Here is a 20170-nt window from a genome sequence, read left to right on the forward strand (position 1 = left end):
TTGGCTCGCTTTTGCGGAAGCTTGGACGTCACAGCACGGTCGCGGCATGCAGGCGTGACGATTCGCCGCTGGGTGGCAGCAATTGTACAACTCAACTCTAAAAAGAGGTCAAATGATCTCAGAGGCTAACATAAAGAACTGCACTACTCAACGTTTCCTTACTAAAATTAGCGCTCTGTCGTTATACAACAATGTACCCATGTAAGGTTGAATACTGACATGATTTCTCAAAACCCACCTCCCACAGATAGAAAAAAAGCACAGTGTAAAAAAAAAAAGAAAGAAAGAAAAGAGATCTTGTGGGTTGGTTAAGAATTCAATTGTTTCAGTCTATTAAGGAAACTCTGTTTTCATTTTATTTCCTGAACATGTAATATGTTAATTATCAGAAGCACACCTTTTCTGGAGAAAAAGAAGAAAACAGGGCGAGGCAAACAGGACCAGTGCTGTATAAGGAAAGGAAAGAAATGCAATAAAACCAAGATCAAGATTTTGCAATACATTAGAACTAAGGAAATAAGGTCTGCAGGACTGTTTTCAATTTGGAAATATGTTGACTCAGAGTGACAATAAAAAAACGAATCCATACATGTATTACTCCCAGAGTAGAGTATTGTAAGTCACTATCATCAGGGGATCCTAATAACTTGCTTAAAAAGTCTTCAGTTGATTCAAAATGCCACAGGGAGAGTACTAACAGGAACAGACAGGAATCACATCACTCTTAATATTAACTGTCCTCATTGGTTTCCTGTTAAATCTAGAATATAATCTAAAATCCACAACCAAGCTCAAACATATATTGAAAAACGGTTAGTCTCTATCCCACTCAAACTAACCAGAATAGCAGAAAAGCACCACCTCTGAACCTGGTTTTGAAAAGTCTTCCACAAGTGTTTTTCCCTTTGTATCATTTTCCTTTCAGTTTTCTCTGTAAACGTGCCCTGAAATGACTTTGTTGTATTTGGTGCTATAAAAATAAAGTTGAATTTAATTGAATAAGGACAAAGTTTTTAAAAAAAAAAGAACAAACACATTTTGAAATAAAGGTAATTAAATGAGAGAAATGTATTGTTTATTTTCAAAGCATGAGCAGATCTTTTTTGATGGCTGTTTTAGAAGAAGTGTGTCAGAAGTCCTCAGGGAGTTTCTTCCACAGATGAGGAGGGGAGGAACTAGAAGCTGCTTCAATTTGTTTCTTCTGACTCGGGGTGAACACGTAGTAAATCTCTTCCTGTGAAATGATTTAAAAGGTTCTCCACCCTCTTTGTGTTGGTGAGGACTTGTACCACATTCATGAATCGATAAAGCGATGAATAAGCACCTGTAAAGGGAATGTGCTTATCATAGTGAAGTTCAATTACAGAATCCAGATATTATTTGGACCATCTACAATTCAAATAAAGTTCATTTTTTTTGTGTCCAAAGGTATACTCATGAAATTAGTTTTCATATTTCACCTGGGGTATGATTAGATACGTAGCTTCACGATACTTTGTGCTAGTGTGTAATATTTATTCTGTTTTGTTCAAGGGTACCTCGAAGTGGGTCAATTGTCTAATATGCAAGGAGAATAGAGCAAAATCAGATTTTGTACTTTAATGATCGAATAACAAAACTATACACTTAATCAACAGGCAGCATCAATGCGAGAATAATTACAAATGTTTGCTATTTTTTTCTACGGTGGTGTTTCTTTAAGATGTCCATGAGGTTGTTCTGGGTGACCAGCTCCTCATCTCCCGCCTTGTGTTTCTGCTTTTCTCTCCTCTGCTGCTCATAGAGGTAGGGTGAGTTGAGGAGTTGAGGAGGTAGAATAGATCCTGTGGGTTTGACTCGGTTCACCACCTCCAGAAACAGTCGCTTGTTGTTGTTATTGAGAAAGGTGATGGCCGTCCCCCTGTGTCCCAGTCGACCTGCTCTACCCACCTGGATGGGGACATTAAAAGGACAATATTCACCACATATCAAAAAAAACAACTTGATTTGAATCTTGATAAATAACAGGAATACATGTAATTTTTAAATCTCCTGAACAACGTTGAAATGGGTGCTATGCAGCTCTGCTTGACTCACCTGATGGACATACTCATCCATTGTGTTTGGCATGTCGAAGTTAACTACCAATCGGACATTGACTAAATCCAGTCCTCTGCCCAGCACACCTGTACTGATCACCACCTCAAAATCTCCCTCGAGAAGACCCTGAAGACACAACAGAGCAAATATTGCACTATTATACTCATCTGGTACTGCTAAAATCTCCTCCAGTGTACAGGGATTTATATTGAGTTGGAATGCTTTAAAACGTTGAGCCAAGATTTTGTTTGTGAAGCTCAAGTTTGAGCGCTGGTGAAGCTGCTGTGGTTGAGGACAAGGGACAGGGACAAGGGACATGGACAAGGGACATGGAGATGGAGCATGGGAGCATTGATGTTAGTGCACTTGACTGAGAGAGTCATGTCCGTCACTGGCCTCACCCTGAGGATGCGATTGCGTTCCCACTGGGTCTTGTCAGAGTGGATTGCCACAGTGGTGAGGTCCGTCACCTTGGCGACCGCCTGGCACAGGAGATCAGCTCCCAGCTTACAATCTACAAACACCACCACTGGAGGCTGGTACAGCTTGTCGTCCTGCAAAGCAAAGAATGGCGCCAGAACGCATCCATGAAAGAAACAAGCTTCGATCAGTCAGACTGACAATATAAAATGTGGCCCTTTTTAAAATTGTCATCGCTTTGATATATGGAACAATGAGCAATGCAACGAAGGAGTGCAGACATCACAGTTTCATTTCTTACTTCTAAAACATTTTAGGCTCACTCCCTGCTAAAAATCTGACGATTCACTCTGCTCTTAGGTTTTGAAAACAGACCGCGGTAATGTTTTATATAACCACATATCTCTTTCCCCATTCAAATACCTTTACACACAAACCAACAGTTGTTTTTAACAACTTGCTTTAAATAGGGAACAACTAAAGTAGTGCTGCAGTAGGAAAATAAGTTTTACCTACTCAAATTGTGGCTTAATTGCACTTTTTCACTTGAGCCAGCTGAAGCAGACCCTTCCTGCCTTGCCTTGCAGAAATGGTGCAGGCCATTGCTGGGATTCCTGGAGTGGGGCCATGATTTTCTGGTCCCACCCATTTCCTCCAGACTGCAGTAATGGCTCTCTAAATATGGTGAGGTGTGGAGACAGACTATTTGAGCTTAGGGAACTCCTACTTCCAGTCGCGAAATAAAAGAAAATGGCAACCAGGCATGTCAAGATTAATCAATAAACACTTAAACTTTACTTAAGTAACCTTTATAAGTAGTAAGTTACCGTCTTTTACTCCACGTATTGAAACTTTATCTTTGACCTACATTGAGAATCTCAAACAGCTTCTTCTTCTTGCAGGGCTCCTCCACCCAAAGCAGGATCTGTCTTATGTTGGCGCACGGCTGGTTCTTCTCGCCGATCGCGACGCGTACAGGGTCACGGACCAAGCGAGCGGCAAGCTCCTCCGTCCCGGTTGGGATGGTGGCTGATGTCAGCAGAGTCTGGTGTTCTTCTGGGACCTTCTCAAGAATCTCCAGCACCTGCTGCTGGAAGCCCATCTTCAACATGGTGTCCACCTGTGGGGTAAACATCAAATGTTCAGAGAAGATGCCTATATACGGCAGAACATCAAATTTAAACTAGATCTATTATTATTCATCATTATGATTTATATTGGGAATATTTATCATTGAGCCTCAACATGATGCATTAATATCTTTCAGATATGAACTTGTTCTGCTGTTATTTCCTGCCTTCCTAATATACATTTGTCTTACCTCATCCACCACCACAATCTTCACTTTGTCCAGTCGCAGCGCGTTCTGCTTCAAAATCTCAATGAGTCTTCCGGGAGTAGCAATGACAATCTAAATAAAACAAAAACAACAGTGATGCTTTCATCATTTGTTACGTGTTAAATTATAATACGTTTATTGGAGAAGAAATAGTCTTACTTTGATGCTGATTTTGAGGCGGTGGAGTTGAGGGGGGAGTGGCATGCCTCCCACCAGCAGGGCTGTTCTCATGTTGGGGATTCCGATCACCAGCTCTTTGGCCTGTCTCTCTATCTGAATGGCCAATTCTCTGGTGGGTGTCAGGATCAGAGCCACGGGGCTGCACACACTCTGTGCTGGTCTCTGAAGACAGAAAATGTGACACCCTCAATGTCTGCCAATTTGCTTTTGTAGATATTTACAAACCACTACACTGTGTGTATATCAATTCTGTCAATTTACTCTATTTTTAGAGGATTTCTTTTCTTACTGGATTGTTTTATTTTTACTTATTCTATTGTTTGTGCTCTTTTTGCTCTCCTTTAGATATGTACATATGTTTACATATTTTAATTCTTTAGTTGTATAATTTCTGCACCTTTTTACCTTGAGCTGTTGTAAGTTTGTGTTTCCCCCTGGGGAGAAATAAAGTTCTATTCTATTCTATTCACATTTTAGGTTACTAAATGTTTCTCCTCATGTCTTGTACCTTTGGTCATCAAAAGAATTAAAACACAAACCAAAAATAATCCTCATTAATTTTTTTTAAAGATCATTGTTATTTAACAGAAACCCCTTTCTGTTGTAGCATCTACAGTATAAATGCTGTTTTGCACACATTCTCCTTAATAATCAACAAAGAAATGTTTACTTTTCTTTTTAAATTGCGCTTGTAACCCGTGGTTACTGTGTTTGGGGATTAGTAGACTATTGCATTGTGTAAACATACAGATTAACCTTACAATTTCATTGAACTGAATCCTTTGTTATGGGCAACATGCATCTACGATAAGAGGAAAAATATGTACACTGCTCGCTGCATGACTGTACCTCAAGTGCTCTTACGACCACTGGCAGTAGAAAGGCGATCGTCTTCCCTGATCCTGTGTCAGCGCTGGCGATCACGTCCCTGCCAGTGAGACCAACAGGTATCATCTGCATCTGCACCGGAGTGGGGGCCTGGTAGCCAGCCTTTTTCAGGTTCCCACCTAATGTTGTGGGGAAGCCACAGTGTTCAAACTCGATGATGGGTCTCCTGACATCTGTGCCCTGTGTTTCAATGCCCAGTTCGTGTTTGATACGTTGCACCTGTTCTTCTGTTAACCCCGATATGAACCGATCCTCCCCATAGGAATAGCTTTTTTCGTCTCCGGTGTCAACTGCCGGTTGACCAGGCGCACCGTTGGGTTTGTCCTTGCGATCTAGTGCTTCTGCCCCAGTACCCATTCCCATTTTCATTAGATGGCTGGCTTTGCATTCAAGGCTGCAGACGTCATTGTCAGTGGCGTCACAGATATACTCCCCATAGCGACCACACATTACACAGACAGGCTCCCCGGGCTCAGGCCATCTCTGCTTCTTCTTGAAAGATTTCACTGGTTCTTCTTCATCATCATCATCATCCTCATCCTCATCCTCATCATCTGAAGAAGACGTGTGCTCAACGTCAGATCTCGAGCATCTTGCAGCAGGTATGGATCCCTCACCTGCTTGAATTACCTCATTCTCTGTTTTGTCTTCTTCACATAACTCATCCTTTTGAGCAAGTGTCTCTGAACTACATCCGTTTTTCTCCTCTTGACTAATCTTGCTTTTTTTATTCAATATTTGACCAGATCCCTGGACGGGTCTTTTAATTTTTAGAGCTCTTGGCACAAACATTTTGTGCAAATCTTTCACCTGTTGAAATACACACACACACACACACACACACACACACACACACACACACACACACACACACACACACACACACACACACGAAAAACAAAAATAAGTAATTATTCGGTGCGTACATATTGCACATCAGAACGGATGAATAAATGTGCTTCGAACAAGTTGAGTTTTAATATTGCTCTCCAGGTTCTGCGTCTTTGGGCGATAACTGACCCCAAAATCTATAAACTAGCGGAGTACAATACATATCTAAATCTACAAACATACTTAAATGCCTATATACACCCAAATACATACCTAACATATGTATACTGGTACGATACATACCTCCTCTCGTCAAATCTTCCAACGCAGTTCAAAACTGTCACCGGCGCACATTGATGACGCAGAGCGCAATGCATCATGGGTAATGCAGTACACGGACGCGGTTGTTTTCATTACGACAATTTAGAGATTTTATTATATTTTCATGGAATATAACACATTATTATGGATTTGAACCCAATTCAGAAACATGCTATTGTGGTCTCAACAAGTCACAGTTGATTAATTAAAAGAAATGCCAAATTGTTGATGCAGAAAATAACACAACATTACTTATTTCACTTGTAATTTTCAAAATAACAAAATGCAACTATACAAGCGGCACAGTGCAAATGTTTTCAGAGTCATAGCCAGCAGATCTGGTATAGTAATGTGCATCACACGTTTGTGGCGGGCTCTAATTAAACAAAAGTGTTTTCCTTTCAGCGAAGTGAAGTGAAGGGAAGACGTTCTTCGCGCATGCGCAAAACGCAACAAAAGGTGCGGGCAGGAGCGCGACAGTGCGGCAGGAAAACCGCATCGACACCCAGGTTGTACTCACGGGTAGTACATGGCAACGAGAGGATGAAGACGTGTGGCTCAAGTGAGCCCGAATGATGGAAGTATTTTCGTTTTCCTCCCGGTCGAGGGGCAGCTTTCGCCGTGAAGTCCAAGGAGACCCGACCTCGGTCCGACGGAGACCGTTCCAACTGGCACGGAGCAGGATGGGGGGGAAACAGTGATTGCAGCGACTCATTGTGTGAAGGCGGCAGAAGGAGTGAAAAACACACAGCCTCCGTGGCGTTTTAGTGACTGAGCGAAGACACCCCCGTCCACCCAGCCGTGTTTTGTTTTCCCCACCGGATTCCAGCAGTGGGATGCTTCGGCGCCGCGCTTCCTCTTAGGGCTCCGAGGGAAGAGTTAACGGGGAAATATGGGTGAAGTTCAGGACGTCGGGGATGTGAAGAAATCCTTCGTGGCTCCGGCAATTAAATCTTTTGAGCATTATGACTTATCCCGAGCCAAAATCTGTTGCAGCCTCACGTGGTTGGTGGCCAAAGCGTACGGGACAGGTAGGTTGGTTCTTCTACCTCGGTTCCGTCCACTGGTTTGTTTGTTTATTTTGTCACCCTTTTCAACAATTTACCGAAACAACCTGATGCAGCGTATTATAAATAGATACAATGCTCAGGCTCGGACTGAAGTGTATATGAGCAATGGAGCAATATCAACAATATCAATTATGTTTTCGTTGTCACATTATTTTTCGAAAATACAAAAAAGACATCCAAATGTATTAAGAGATTCGCATGGGTGTGTGCTATACGTTGTCATCTGGAACAATTTAGTCAGTCAACGTGATATATCATAAGATATGTAGAATGTTTGTTTTTTTTCCCCCAAAGATATTTGTCGCTCTTCTTCATGCTCATATTAGAAAATTGCCTACCACCTCGATATAAATATCATGTCAATAACAGGATAGATACGTGTAGACATTTTAGGGGTAAATAGGTTTACACACACCTTTTCAGATGATAAAGGGATTACTATTGACCTCAGAAATACATTTAGATGCTGTTGAATGTAATGTACAAGTTTAGATTGGGGTTTCACTGGTGAATCAACCCTTATTGGTGTCTAACAATAGTACGTGTGGTAAGACATTGGTTTTCAAAATGTGGGAGGGTGACCCTCCACTTGCATCACTTTAATTTCCTTTAAATCTGCAATGGCTTTGTCATGCCAAGTAGTATTTTTGTTGGATGTCAGATTTCTTTCAGTCTTTTCTACATCTGTTGTATCTGTTTCCAACAGGATTTTGATCTTAAGCTTGTTTTGTCATTTTAGTTCATCTCTATTACTTTTACAATAGTTTCTGTTCTTAAAATGTGGGTTCTAACAAATTACATATTATGTCTTCCTCCTTTGCTTTCTTTCATTACAATTTGTTTTCTCCAAAGTTAAAAGTATTATCAGGCCTCCAGCAGAATCCTGTCTTATAATTTAATTTAAAAACTGATTTACTAGGTTTAAAAATATTTTTTTTTTTTTTTTTTTTACAATCTCTTGCTTTTCTAACTGGGCCTTAGAAATAGAAAGATTCAAAGTGAGAATGTATTTAGATGGAAGTGAGTCAGCTGTTATATGGAGTTACTGCACAGAGCTACATAAACAACCCACAGGATATTTAATTTTTGTGTTTTAATTACTGAATACCTTAAGTACGTCTTCAATAACGTTAAAGCAAGTTACATTTATTCCTCTCCCATTTAATTAATTTATTAAGTGGTTTCTTTCAAGTCCTTACTGTAGTCAGTGTAATACCATCAGCTGAGCTCGTCTGAGCGCATCATTACTCGCGAGAGTGTTATAACACCCCGGCAAATCACAAGATCCCATGTAGATCCTCTGTGTATTTTCAATCAGGACTGAATGAAATAGGCCAATTCCATAAATACAGGCCCTCTGAGATGGATAGAGCGAGAGAGAGAGAGGGAGGGAAAGTAAGCACAAGAAAGAGACAGCAAGCAGGCTCGTCTCCAGATCCCAGCCTACGCTCTCATGAAGACGTCTCATGCATTTGCCTCATTACACCAGTGACAATCAAGAATGATGCTGTGAGAATACTTGCCAGATGCAAAGCCACACTGCAGATCATCTTCGTTCAGGAAATACGTTGCACAATACATTTTCAGTCTGCTGCTTCATCTGTGGTTCTTGGAAGAGCCGGAGAAAGATTTCCTTTGACCAACGGTGCTGGATTCAACCATGAGATGAAAGTGATTTTAAACGTCGATCGGTTCACATCGCATGATGAGACTGCTTTGCGAAAATTGAGACCGGACTTTCCTTCCCTTTTTCATTCAGAGTTTTAGTTTCTTTTCGTTTTTTTGTCAGTAGCCGATGAATGGAATGATGTTGTTAGAAGCGTGTCACACAAACCTCTTGCATAAATAAAGCCTTACTACTACGACAGTATTTAAATATTGAAAGATGTTGTGAGCTGAGGTACGAGTGCTTTGTGGCGTTTCAGCCAAACGGACGTGAGCGTTAGCATTGCACACTATGAACATGATTTAGTTTGGGTCCACGTCATAAACAGGTTCACTCAAAGGAAAGGTATGTGATCGGAGTCGCTGCTGCTACTGCAGCTGCTGTTCAACAATAAGGAAGAGTCCACCCTCAGATGACCTCCATGATTGCACTCAGTGGATGCAGGCCATTCACTGGCCGTGGTTGTGTGTGATGGAGGATGGGTAGGAGTATTTGGGACCATAAAACTGTCATTGTGGCACGCCATAGATTACTCTGCTTGCCCATACATGCATATGAGCTATTATCCTAAGTGAGATCTCTTCTCCAGAGTGATGAGCCCTACATCTGGTGTGTGCAGTGAATAGTCTCGTGCTTTTACACAGCTGCAGCATCTCATTTCAAAAGTATTCCTCCATGTTTACATTGTCCGATCTGCCTGCTGACTCGCTTCAGCTTGCCCGTCACTGCAGAATCGCTATACTTTCTGTTTTTGAGCCTCAGACAAGATAAAGAAATGACACGATCCCAGAACATTTGCAGGACAGAAGCAGCAAAGAATGATGTTTCTGAATTATTTGTAGCCCATCCCCTTGCTTTGGACTCGCCTCAGGTGATAAACACACACAAACACACGTACACACACATGCATCTGCTGCCTTTGATGAAGTAGGCGGCCTGAATGAAGGGTGTTCCCAGGGAGCTGGAAGCTGCAGAGCTATACAGACTGGATGAATCGATAGGGCTGCTCTTCTCCTGCAGTTGCTATAGCAACGCAGGGGTCTATCCACACACATCCGCGTCAAGATATCGTCAACAAAAGTCAGTCGATCTGCTAAAAGTAATAGCAGGAAATATGTGCACTGAGATAAAGGCATCTAAATTAAACCACCTTTATCAGTTACTTGTATTTAAGTTTGTTTTTTTATCGTCTATATTTTCATTTGTTTGTTTTTGTTTTTTTTTTTTTCTTGAGTACATGATGTGGTTGCAGGTTGAGGACTTTTCAGGTTACTTTCATTTCTTCAGGTATACATGTTAACTTGATTGGTGACCAAAAATGTTACTTTTTTTTTTGTAGCCCGAAGTAGGAAACAAAAGTTTTTTTTGGGACATTCCAGATCTGATCATTTTTATAAGCCACCCACTCACAGGGAACGTGAGCTGGGATTAGACCGTCGTGAGACAGGCCAGTTTTACCCTACTGATGATGTTTTGTTGCCATAGGAATTCTCTGTGATGATGGAATCATACTTGATATATATTTTTTTTAAAGTGTGTGTTTGTGCACAATATGAGCTTGCCATAATTTAAACACAATAGAGTCATGTTGTTCTCACTCTGGAGCTGTTGCAGGACTGACAAGAATGTTGTCACCCTGTGTCAACAGACAGTATTCCAGCAGACCTGAAGGAGCCTTTCTATACAGACCAGTATGATCAAGAGCACCTGAAACCTCCCATGGCCAGCCTCCTGCTCTCGGCAGACCTCTACTGCAGGGCTGGCAGCCTCATCCTGAAAAGCGACGCCGCCAAGCCTCTGCTGGGTCACGAGGCCGTCATCCAGGCGCTGGCTCAGCGTGGTCTTTACGTCACTGACCAGGACAGGCTGGTCACCGAGAGGGACCTGCGCAAGAGGCCTCTGCAGATGGTAAGACGCCCGGTTACTTTTTACACTCCTGAGGAATCCATAAATATGTCTTTGGTTTTAGAGGTACTCTCCATTCTGTAACGGAGCGGAAACATCTTGGGCCTGTTTTTAGGCTGGGATAGGATTGGTGCCGCAAATTCTACTCTATAAAGCAAAGTCATAAAACTGGATGGACACAATTTGACATTTCTTTTTTCGCAAGACATCCAGCTGTATAAAACATCTGTAATTAGAGATCCCTCCTTGAGTATGCTTGTGTTTAAAAGGGTTGATCGTGTCAATGTGATGGCCCTTCTGCATTATGCACAGAGTTAAAGTTGTAAAATTATATATAGTTGCTACTGATTTGATGTCTCTTCCTTTCAACTTAACTTAATTTAGCGTAGATATAAATACGTTTGTCGGAAAAATATGTCTGCGTTAAATATAAATCCATTAAACCCTGATCATTTGGCATTCACTAATCTACTGGCTTTACAGGCATACATTTAAAAAAGATTCAGCATTTTCAAACCCTGTGGTCATTAGCGACGGGTATTTAAATGTTCTTCCACACACATTTCATCTAACAGAAACTGTAAAACCACAGCGACCCAGCAAATTCTGTGTTTATTGTTTATTCTTAACCTTATCCAGGAAGATGTTTCAGTCCTGTAGAGTGGAATTCATTACATTTTCAGAATGTACTTAAATCCTCACGTTCTCCACGAGCCCGTGTCGCGTGTAAAGTACAGAATACTCCGGGGCTTTTGTCGCCCTGCACTCTGTGTCAGAGTTGAGTATGAATTTGCAGTCAGCCGACTGAGCGACAATGAGGTGTCCTCATTATTTTGGGGCAAACGCTCAGCGGGAGGCTTTATTGCATCAGTGAATTGCAATTGAGACACGATTAGCACACAGTATGCCCGCAGTCTGTTTGTAGACTCTCGCCGTTTTTAATTTCCTTTCTATGCTAATTCCAAAGTTACTTAAGTTTTGTTGGGGTTGACATTGTTTTCTGTACATACGTTGTTTTGAGGGAAACATCATGCCTTTTATAATGCAGCCTTTTCTTCTCGTATATTTAAATTAGATGAACTAAGTCGAATAGCGTAAGATCATTTATAATTATTTGTTTGCGTTCCATCTGCTCTGACAGTGCTCTCCACTTTATTCATACATCCATCTTTACATCTTTGGTCATGAATTTCATTTTCTTTCATTATAATAACTTCGTTAATGAGTTTCTGCTTCGTTTAAACTGTTGGTGCTCAAACATTTGAAGAGTGGCAGATATTTGTTCTGAGATAGCAACAGGAATTGCTCTCAAAATGCAGTTTAATCTGTATATTAGTGAAGACAACCACTTTGTATTAACAGAAACACTTGGTTCAACAGTTTACTGGAAATTTCAAGTAGTTTCAAGTACATGGAGACAAATTAGAATGGGATCAAAATGTATTGTCTTCGCTCTCATAACATATAAACTAAAAATGTTTGTAGCATTTTAGTATTTATTTTCAATAAAAATTCAATTTAAGAATAGGTGAAACGTCTGACCTCATGAAATTTTCCAATATTTGGATTAATCAATTGTCTCCACTTCAAGCTCAAATGGAGAAAAATGAAACTGAAAACTTAAAATATTTCAGTTTTTGTGAATTTTAAATGTAAAGTACAATGACATTTCATGGTTTGACTCAAGTTGTGGGACAAATCATCTTTTGCACTTTAGTAATTTTATTTCAGCTTCACCTGCATGTAATATAGGGATCTAGTTTTTAAAGAACAACTTGCTTGTTTGATTGTTTAGTTTATTTTACTATCATGTTGTACTCAATATAAAAGCCTATTATGTCCATTTTATTTACAACTCAAATACAGATCAGACTACATCAGGAAATGTCACTGTTTTGTTATATTCTTTTATCTGCAGCATTTTGCTTATAAAACACTAAAAGAACATTTACAAAAACCTCATTCACATCCATGGGTATGTCGGTGTTTAATCAGTTTCAATCAGAAGTGTTCAAGATGTGTAATTGTTGTTTTCTCGAGGGTCGTTACGAAGAGTGAAGCGGTTCATTTGGATTACCTGCTGCATGTCGGGGCTCAAGTGGAGTGGGGTCATCTATTATTAACAGACTGCTTCAGAATAGAACTTTGCTGACAAGGTGACTGTTGGGGTGTGACGAGTCATGAAGAAGAGCAGAAACCGGTTGAAACATTTCCTGTGAAATCCTTGGCGCTTGTGTTTCAATGTCCTGAGAGGCCTTAAGAGAATAAAAGCACCACAGCTTTTCCCTTCTGAAGAAGCCTGCGAAAGAGCAGGAGACTGAATCTCGACCTGTAACTTGAACTGGGTAAGAATAGCAGCACTGTGATGAAATAGGCCTTATAGCGACGCATCATTTTTTTTTTTTTTTTGCCTTTTGCCTTTTCAGTTTGTTCAGGGAACAGGCATTTTCAGAATAAGCACATTTTCAGGATGCTGAAGGCAGTTTGAGTAGGTCAGTCAGATACTGATCATGTCTTGCCTGACATATGTCATAACAGTGCGTTTTCCCTCGGTTGAATTCCTTTGCTTTGGGTCCAATTTTTTTTTTTCCCCCCTCTCGCTCTTTCTGTCACCGTACTCTATACCCCCTCATCCTTCTGTCTTCTGCCATGTGACACATTTCTACACGTGAAGGCGCAGAGTCCAAATCGCAGCTCGCGCCCACTCAATCGCCTACACACATTCTGCACCGCTGACTCCCTCCTCCACCTGTAGCGCGCAGAGAGAATGAGGGAGAGCTGTGGAGGTGGGAAGACGGTCTGAAAATATTATCCCAGAATTACCCATCCTACGGTAGTCCTGGTGAAGAACCGCGGCCAACTGCAAAAGAGCAAAATGGAGTGGAATATTTCAATGGAGACCTCGGAATAATGACCAATGATTTTCTAAAATTAATCATCGGAAAACTGCAGAGCGAACAGATAATTTGATGAAATTACAGCCACATATCTGATTCTTGTTGATTGTTGAGCCTTGTATGAAGCCCCTCCGAAGGTCTGTTGTCATGGAGAAGTTATGTTATTGGATGAGATTAGAATGACGTAGGCAGTCAAAAAAGAATGCAGTTCAATGTGTTTAATATGTTTGCACATGTACGTGAGCACACAAGTGTGTGTGTGTGTGTGTGTGTGTGTGTGTGTGTGTGTGTGTGTGTGTGTGTGTGTGTGTGTGTGTGTGTGTGTGTGTGTGTGTGTGTGTGTGTGTGTGTGTGTGTGTGTGTGTGTGTGTGTGTGTGTGTGTGTGTGTGTGTGTGTGTGTGTGTTACATACAACTTGAAAAGTGAACTACAGGTGATTTTCAGAAAACTTTATAGAATATTGTCATTTTTAAATAATTGTCACTAGTGAAACTACCATACTTTATAGATGTATTACACAGTATGTCATGACTGAAGAAATATCTAAAAAATACATATATGTTTGATGAAATTCAAATGTTTTCAGAGGCCACTTTGTTTTGTGGTGTTTTTTTTTTTGGGGGGGGGGCATGTAAAGGCTTCTAGAAAGATAAAACAAGACTTAATATTATTGGTATCATTTTAATATTCTTCTCCGATGCATGCCCTTTTGATGAGCTCATGCAGTGACACTCATGCCCTTGATCAGAGAAGCTGTTAAGCACAGCCACAGTGTGCTGGTGGATACTGAGTAGGCTCAGTGGACCAGTGATGCTTAATGGCCTTGCTCAAGGGCATCTCAGTGTTGATGATGAGGAAAGCAAAGGCACTGCCTTTTTCCACATTTCTGCCTGTGTTTACTCTGCCAGCTTTACCAAATCAGTATCCCAGAGATTCAGCACCAATGTATTCAAGTGCAGTGGGAATGAAGTCTTCAGAGTTCAGAGCTGGTAGAAAGTGTCTATTTGAAATTCAAACAACAGGGGGTTTTATTTGCTGAAACTATTTAGTAGGGATGTTGTTTGAACCAGTGGTTGCTCATTGGTGTCCAATACTAGTAGCACTAGTTCAAAAGTTTAGCTCTGTTTGATAAATGTGGAATGCCTCCTCTTCTTTGACCTCAGCATGTTGAGAATCAATGGACTTAAAAACGGCACTACCTTGAATGTCAGACTATTAATATTTAATAATGGATTGGCAAATAGGTCATGCTGCTCCTCAGAGCTTTTCTTGTACTCTACCAGACTACATGCCTGTAAGAATAATATCAGACGAATGCTGTAGTTCATTCTTTAAATTAAAAGAGTGAACATAATGTCCTCTAATTAGCTTTTCTTTTCTTTACTTACTGCATTCAGTGCACACAGATTCCCTCAAAATATTACATGTTATAATAAAACGTCTTCATTTGGGCTGTTGTTGGGCTCCGAAGAATGTGTCAGAGATATGCCACTGCTGACATTTCAGCTTTGCAGCACAAACAAGAGCAGATGAAGCAAACACTGCTTTTGTGATGAGGCAAAAACTCTGCTAAGCATGCCTGGACACAAAAAGAAGTCAACTTTAACGGCCCGTTTTTTTTTTTTTTTTTTAAACAAAACAAATCTGAATCACAGGAGTATAAATATAGTGGAAAAGTATAAATCTGGGATTATTATTATTATTATTATTTATTACATTTTATTTAATTTTAGTAAATGTTTAATTTTATTTAATTTAATTTTATTTAATTTTATTTTATTTGATATTATATTATATTATATTATATTATTTTATTTTATTTTATTTTATTTTATTTGAGATCAAATCAGGAAAGGCTCCAATGAAATTTTTATTTGCAATCAAAGACCTTTACCATCACATATTCACTTCACATTTGCAAATAATATTGTGAATTTGAGACAAACTAATTCAGCTCCTCATGTAGTGCCTGGATAAACTGGGGTTGAACCCCCCCCCCCCCCCCCCCCGTCTCTCTCATGCCGCTTCCATCACTGCTCCTATTGGGCAGGCGCGCTGTTTCCATGGTCACACTCCGGTAGGCTGGATGTTGTATTTGCATGTAGGTGGGAGCCTGAGTGGGGGAGCCTTTGCCTGCATACGTCGTATGTGCAGTACTTGCGTGCGCAGCGTGTCTGTGCAGCCATGTGCTGTGAGTGTTGGTGTGGTTGTGTGCACGTGCTGCCATCTTTGTGGTAGTAGTGAACACTGCCAGGCTCTTCACAAAAAAAAAAAGAAAGAAAAAAGATTGCTGAAACGCTAGATTCAAGCAAGGCAGACGGTATTTCTAAGACGCAGCATCACACACCGAGCCACACATTTGTGCATGCACACACGCATGCACGTAAAGAGCCAACGTGGAACGAGCGTCCGCTGCTCTTACTCTTTCCAACCGTACTTGATGTCTTGAACAAAGATGAGCTGAAGCAGCAGGGTGGAAGGGAAGCTTGTCCAAGTCCTCAGCAGAGTCATTGTGTTTGCCAGCGATGACTCCCAGGCAGTACAGTACGGATGGATTAGCAGCGGGCACATTCTGTGATGGCCACATACCGTCCTTCTGATTCAAAGAGCATTAAATATTAACATATTCAATATATTGTGTACAAAAGTAAAATGCTTTAAATACCCTGAACATTATTAGAAATGCTTTAAGAGAATTGTATATGGAAAGGAAAATATTTAAAATAGATCTTCACGACCTATGAAACACACTGTACAGCCAGGAATGCTTACAAATGTTTTATTCATGAAATTGTGTCGACTGTGTCATCATTTAGATCTTTTTTTTTTTTTTTTTGGTCTTTGCAGGCTGCTTCTCTAATTTAAGTGTCAGTGGATTTCCTCATCTGTAGGGATTAACTCACCTGCTCCACCTATTTCACTGTAATAGGTGGAGCAGGTGAGTTCAGTATCTGTACTGTAGTAATTACAGTATAGTTACTCTGCATACGTGCCTTTGTTAAATGCTCCAATCTGTCAAAGAGCGCATACCCCATTCCTTTAAATTACTCAAGATTCTGAAATGTAGAAGGATTTTCCATTTATTATTCGCATTACTTTTGAGTTTCTCTGTTCATATGTTAAAATTGTAACACAGTTCAGTGTTACTGCCCAGAATTAGATTTAACTGCAGTTATAGTTGATGGGTAATATGAAGAAATACATCAGTTGGCCTTAACTGCACAAGTGAAACGTTTGTTAAGTGTAGAAATCTGCTTCTCCTTTTTTTTTTTTTATTGTTGTATTTCATTTCATACATTCACGCGACTCCATTGTTAATAACACAGTCGTAGGAAAAAGCATTAAATTGGTGGGACTGGAAATGGTGATCATGCTCATATGTTGCATATTATACTGATACGTGGTTCTCGTACAACCTTTTGCCTCAAAAAGGAAGAGTAGCGCAGTATTCCTGGAACAGCAGTATGTGGCACAACACATTCGACACTGAGGGCAGATTCTCAACAGCAGCACTGTAAAGAGCTTCATCTTCTGATTTAGTGTGAAACCACATTAAGTTTATCACGCTGCGTAATAACAAGGGGAGGAATCCATCTCTGTTTTAGAATTTGAAACGGGGATTGTATGATTAATCTCTCCGACTCTGCTGGTAAGTCTCAGCAATTATTGGAATATACCTCAGTAATGCAGCAGTAATGAATTCCTATTTTGACATGAGCAGTATACTGCATGTGGGTGGCAACAACTTTAAAAAGTATTTAATGCAGCTTTCTAGATTTTTACTTAAGTAGAATAAAATCAAACAGCAGAAAGTGGAACTAAAGAGTCTTCAACATGCACACATGGTAAGATTGCTGAGTGCTCTCCTCATAGATGTGTTTTATTGTGCTGTGCTGTTTTTATGGCCAAAGACGAGGTAGTTAAATTAAGATGGCGTTGTGAAAAGGAAAACAATACATATGTTCGTTTGTTTTGCTGTTGTTGTCTCTGGTCCCGTCAGATTGACTCCGAACAAAACTACCATTTTGCCGACGTAAGCTGGATCCTCGTCCTCGTCAAAATGAGAGCCGTCTAAAATAAATACCAAACAAACTTTTTTTTTTTTTCTCCTCCCATCATCAAATCAAACCACTCTGGCCCAGAATGTCTTTTTGCAAGTGTGTCTCTAGGGTAAGTCAACAGATTGTGTTGTGAGGTTAGCTTTGAGCTTTTGAAGAGAATTGCCAGATTGAGTTTGGAGCATATGGAGGGAGAAGGTATGGCGTATAAAAACTCCAGTCCCAAAAATGATGGCAGATCTCCCAGTCGCTATTTTATGTTTCAAGTGTCCCAAAACATTTGGGAACGCGTGTGTTGCATTGTTAGTGTGTGCTTAATGTTGGACGAGTTGTTAAAGAATGTGCTGTATTTTTTTATTTATTCTATTTTTTTTATTCTCTAATTGTCTGTCTTAATTTGGACAACTTAGCGACAAATCCAGAGCTTTCAACTTTATATACAGACATTAGAAGGGATCCTTCTCTCTGTGTTTTTCAGTAGAATGAAATGAGCAAAACAAATGAACCACAGATCACAGGGTGCTTTACAATAAATGAGGAAGGTTGTTCAACGCATACTTCACTGATGAAGTTCTTTAAAAAAAAAAATGAGCCATCAAAGTAGGAAATACTAAAAAAAATAATTAAACAAAAGACCATTGTTTTGGTAAAATTTACCTTTTTTGAATGTAGCAAACCAGAAAAGAGTTTAATCCAGTCAAATGCAAACATTTCTTCCAAATTAAATAATGACTGGTTTCATTATCTTTCCTACATTATTTGCTTGCTTGCCTGAATAATAAAGTGAATTTACAAACATGAATTATATGATTTGGATAATTAGATATTCAACCTTTTTTCCAAGGTTTCCTTTACTTTAGTCCTGACCAAAACTGACGTGATGTGAAATGTGGTGTAATTGAAGAACTTCCAGTCTAAAGAAAAATTTATTGCTTTGGTCACTATTATGATGAGCTCAACTCTAAATGTGCTGGGTGTATATTGTTGTTGTTGTTGTTGTTGTTGTACTGCATGTTCTTTCTTCATCAACAACATTTGTACCGCCACCAGTCTGACACCAATCCGTCTGAGAGAACCTGGACTTTAATCTGATTGGCTAAATGGTGTTAATGCGTCGCTTATGTGTCACAGCACGAATTCAAATGCTGTCAGGTCAAACATTGAGTCTCTTCAGTGATCAATTTAATTCCACCCTCCCCCAGCTTTTCTTCCGGTTTAATGCTAATTAGAATTTTCAGTGGGAGCTTTTATGGACTATTAGTTTGAAGTTCTTTGCAATGTGAAAGGACTGCAAATTTAATTTGGAGCAAATTGCAGTGCAAGTGTCTTTACTAGTTTTAAACCGACACTGGTTATTTTCCCATAGTGTCCACCTCTTTGGGCTGCGGGAGGAAGTAAGACGTTGCAGCCTGGCGTGTGGAGAACGTGCATGTTTCACAGAGATGAGTACTGCCAGACCATAGGGTTAAACCAGTAATGATCTTTTAACACCTCAATTCAGGTCAATTCGGTTAAACACTCAATTAATGTGTGTGCGCACATACTGTATGTGCACCGTGTGCATGTTGATCCCATAAAGAAGTGTGATCAGTATTTGGCTCGAGGCCATAGAAACTCCTGACCACCTAAAGCCAGATTTGATCTCAATAATGCATTTCTTTCCATGGATGGTTGTCTCACAAATCAGTCCTCTGCTCCAGCTGTCACTTTCTCTATTGTTAGATTTTTGCAATGTATGATCACACAAATTAAAGGTAAATGGAAGACTTTTTTTTTTTTACTTAACGTAATTCTCAAAACACACACACAAAGCATTAAGTGAATAGGTATCACTCCTGTGACCATACACTTTACTTCTGCATTTAAAAACAATGAAATAATATTTCCAAGGCATGACTGTCATTAACTGTAATCTATAATTGTTGGAATTGATGCAAGAGTGTTACGGTTCAAGTACACACACACACACACCACACACACACACCCTCTATAGGTGTGATAAATAGCAGAGAGGGATGAAGACTCTCTCTCTCTCTCTCTCTCTCTGGCGTTCTACTTCGGGACTTTACTTTTACAGTAGTGCTGACCTGTGAAGGCGACCAGGGTGAGGTGCAGGGCGAGGTACAGCTGAGTGGTTTTCTATGTCCAGCTGAATTGGCGTGAAGTTACCTGGAGCTAGACAGATTCAGGTTTCAGACATCTGGACTCTCTGCCAGCACGGCGGAGCCGTAATGCTTAAAGCAGGCTTCTTTTCAATATTACATCACTAACTGGCTGCGTGTGTGTGCGTGTGTGCGTGTGTGTGTGTGTGCACCATTACGACCATTTTCTCTTTCCACTTCCTCCTCCTCTGCTGAAAGTTTCTTGACAAACTGGGGGTTATCATAAATATTGGATTTGGCCTGTAAGTCCTGGTGGAGGTGTCGCTGCCCTCATGGTCTCAATCCTGTTGACTTTACAGTATCCTAACATCACATGGCGAATTCTTATTCTTTCCAACCATCATCTCTCCCATA

The 20170-nt window shown here is 40.2% G+C and overlaps 2 protein-coding genes across 3 annotated transcripts in view; one reads left to right on the forward strand and one right to left on the reverse strand.

Moving 5' to 3' along the window:
• Positions 1-1642: 1642 nt before the first annotated feature.
• ddx59 (DEAD (Asp-Glu-Ala-Asp) box polypeptide 59) lies at positions 1643-6075 on the reverse strand. 2 transcript variants are annotated; one of them, XM_080506837.1, is made up of 8 exons: positions 6041-6075; positions 4868-5716; positions 3998-4180; positions 3821-3910; positions 3368-3619; positions 2481-2633; positions 2077-2205; positions 1643-1929 (listed from the first exon to the last, which is right to left on the reverse strand). In XM_080506837.1, the coding sequence occupies exons 2-8, from the start codon at positions 5696-5698 to the stop codon at positions 1672-1674; spliced, it is 1896 nt and encodes a 631-aa protein (XP_080362963.1). In that variant the 5' UTR covers positions 5699-5716; positions 6041-6075; the 3' UTR covers positions 1643-1671. The 2 variants fall into 2 exon arrangements, with proteins under 2 accessions (XP_080362963.1, XP_080362964.1); XM_080506838.1 differs by having other exon boundaries at positions 6011-6059.
• A 493-nt stretch (positions 6076-6568) lies between these two features.
• The window catches only part of camsap2a (calmodulin regulated spectrin-associated protein family, member 2a), a 49860-nt gene continuing 36258 nt past the window's right edge, over positions 6569-20170 (forward strand). Inside the window, exons 1-2 of the mRNA XM_080505999.1 lie at positions 6569-7089; positions 10443-10702. Of these exons, the coding sequence (XP_080362125.1) occupies positions 6951-7089; positions 10443-10702 (399 nt within the window). The 5' untranslated portion in view covers positions 6569-6950. The remainder of the gene's footprint in view (positions 7090-10442; positions 10703-20170) is intronic.

The sequence above is a fragment of the Blennius ocellaris genome, assembly GCF_963422515.1.
Source record: "Blennius ocellaris genome assembly, chromosome: 12".
NCBI lineage: Eukaryota > Metazoa > Chordata > Actinopteri > Blenniiformes > Blenniidae > Blennius > Blennius ocellaris.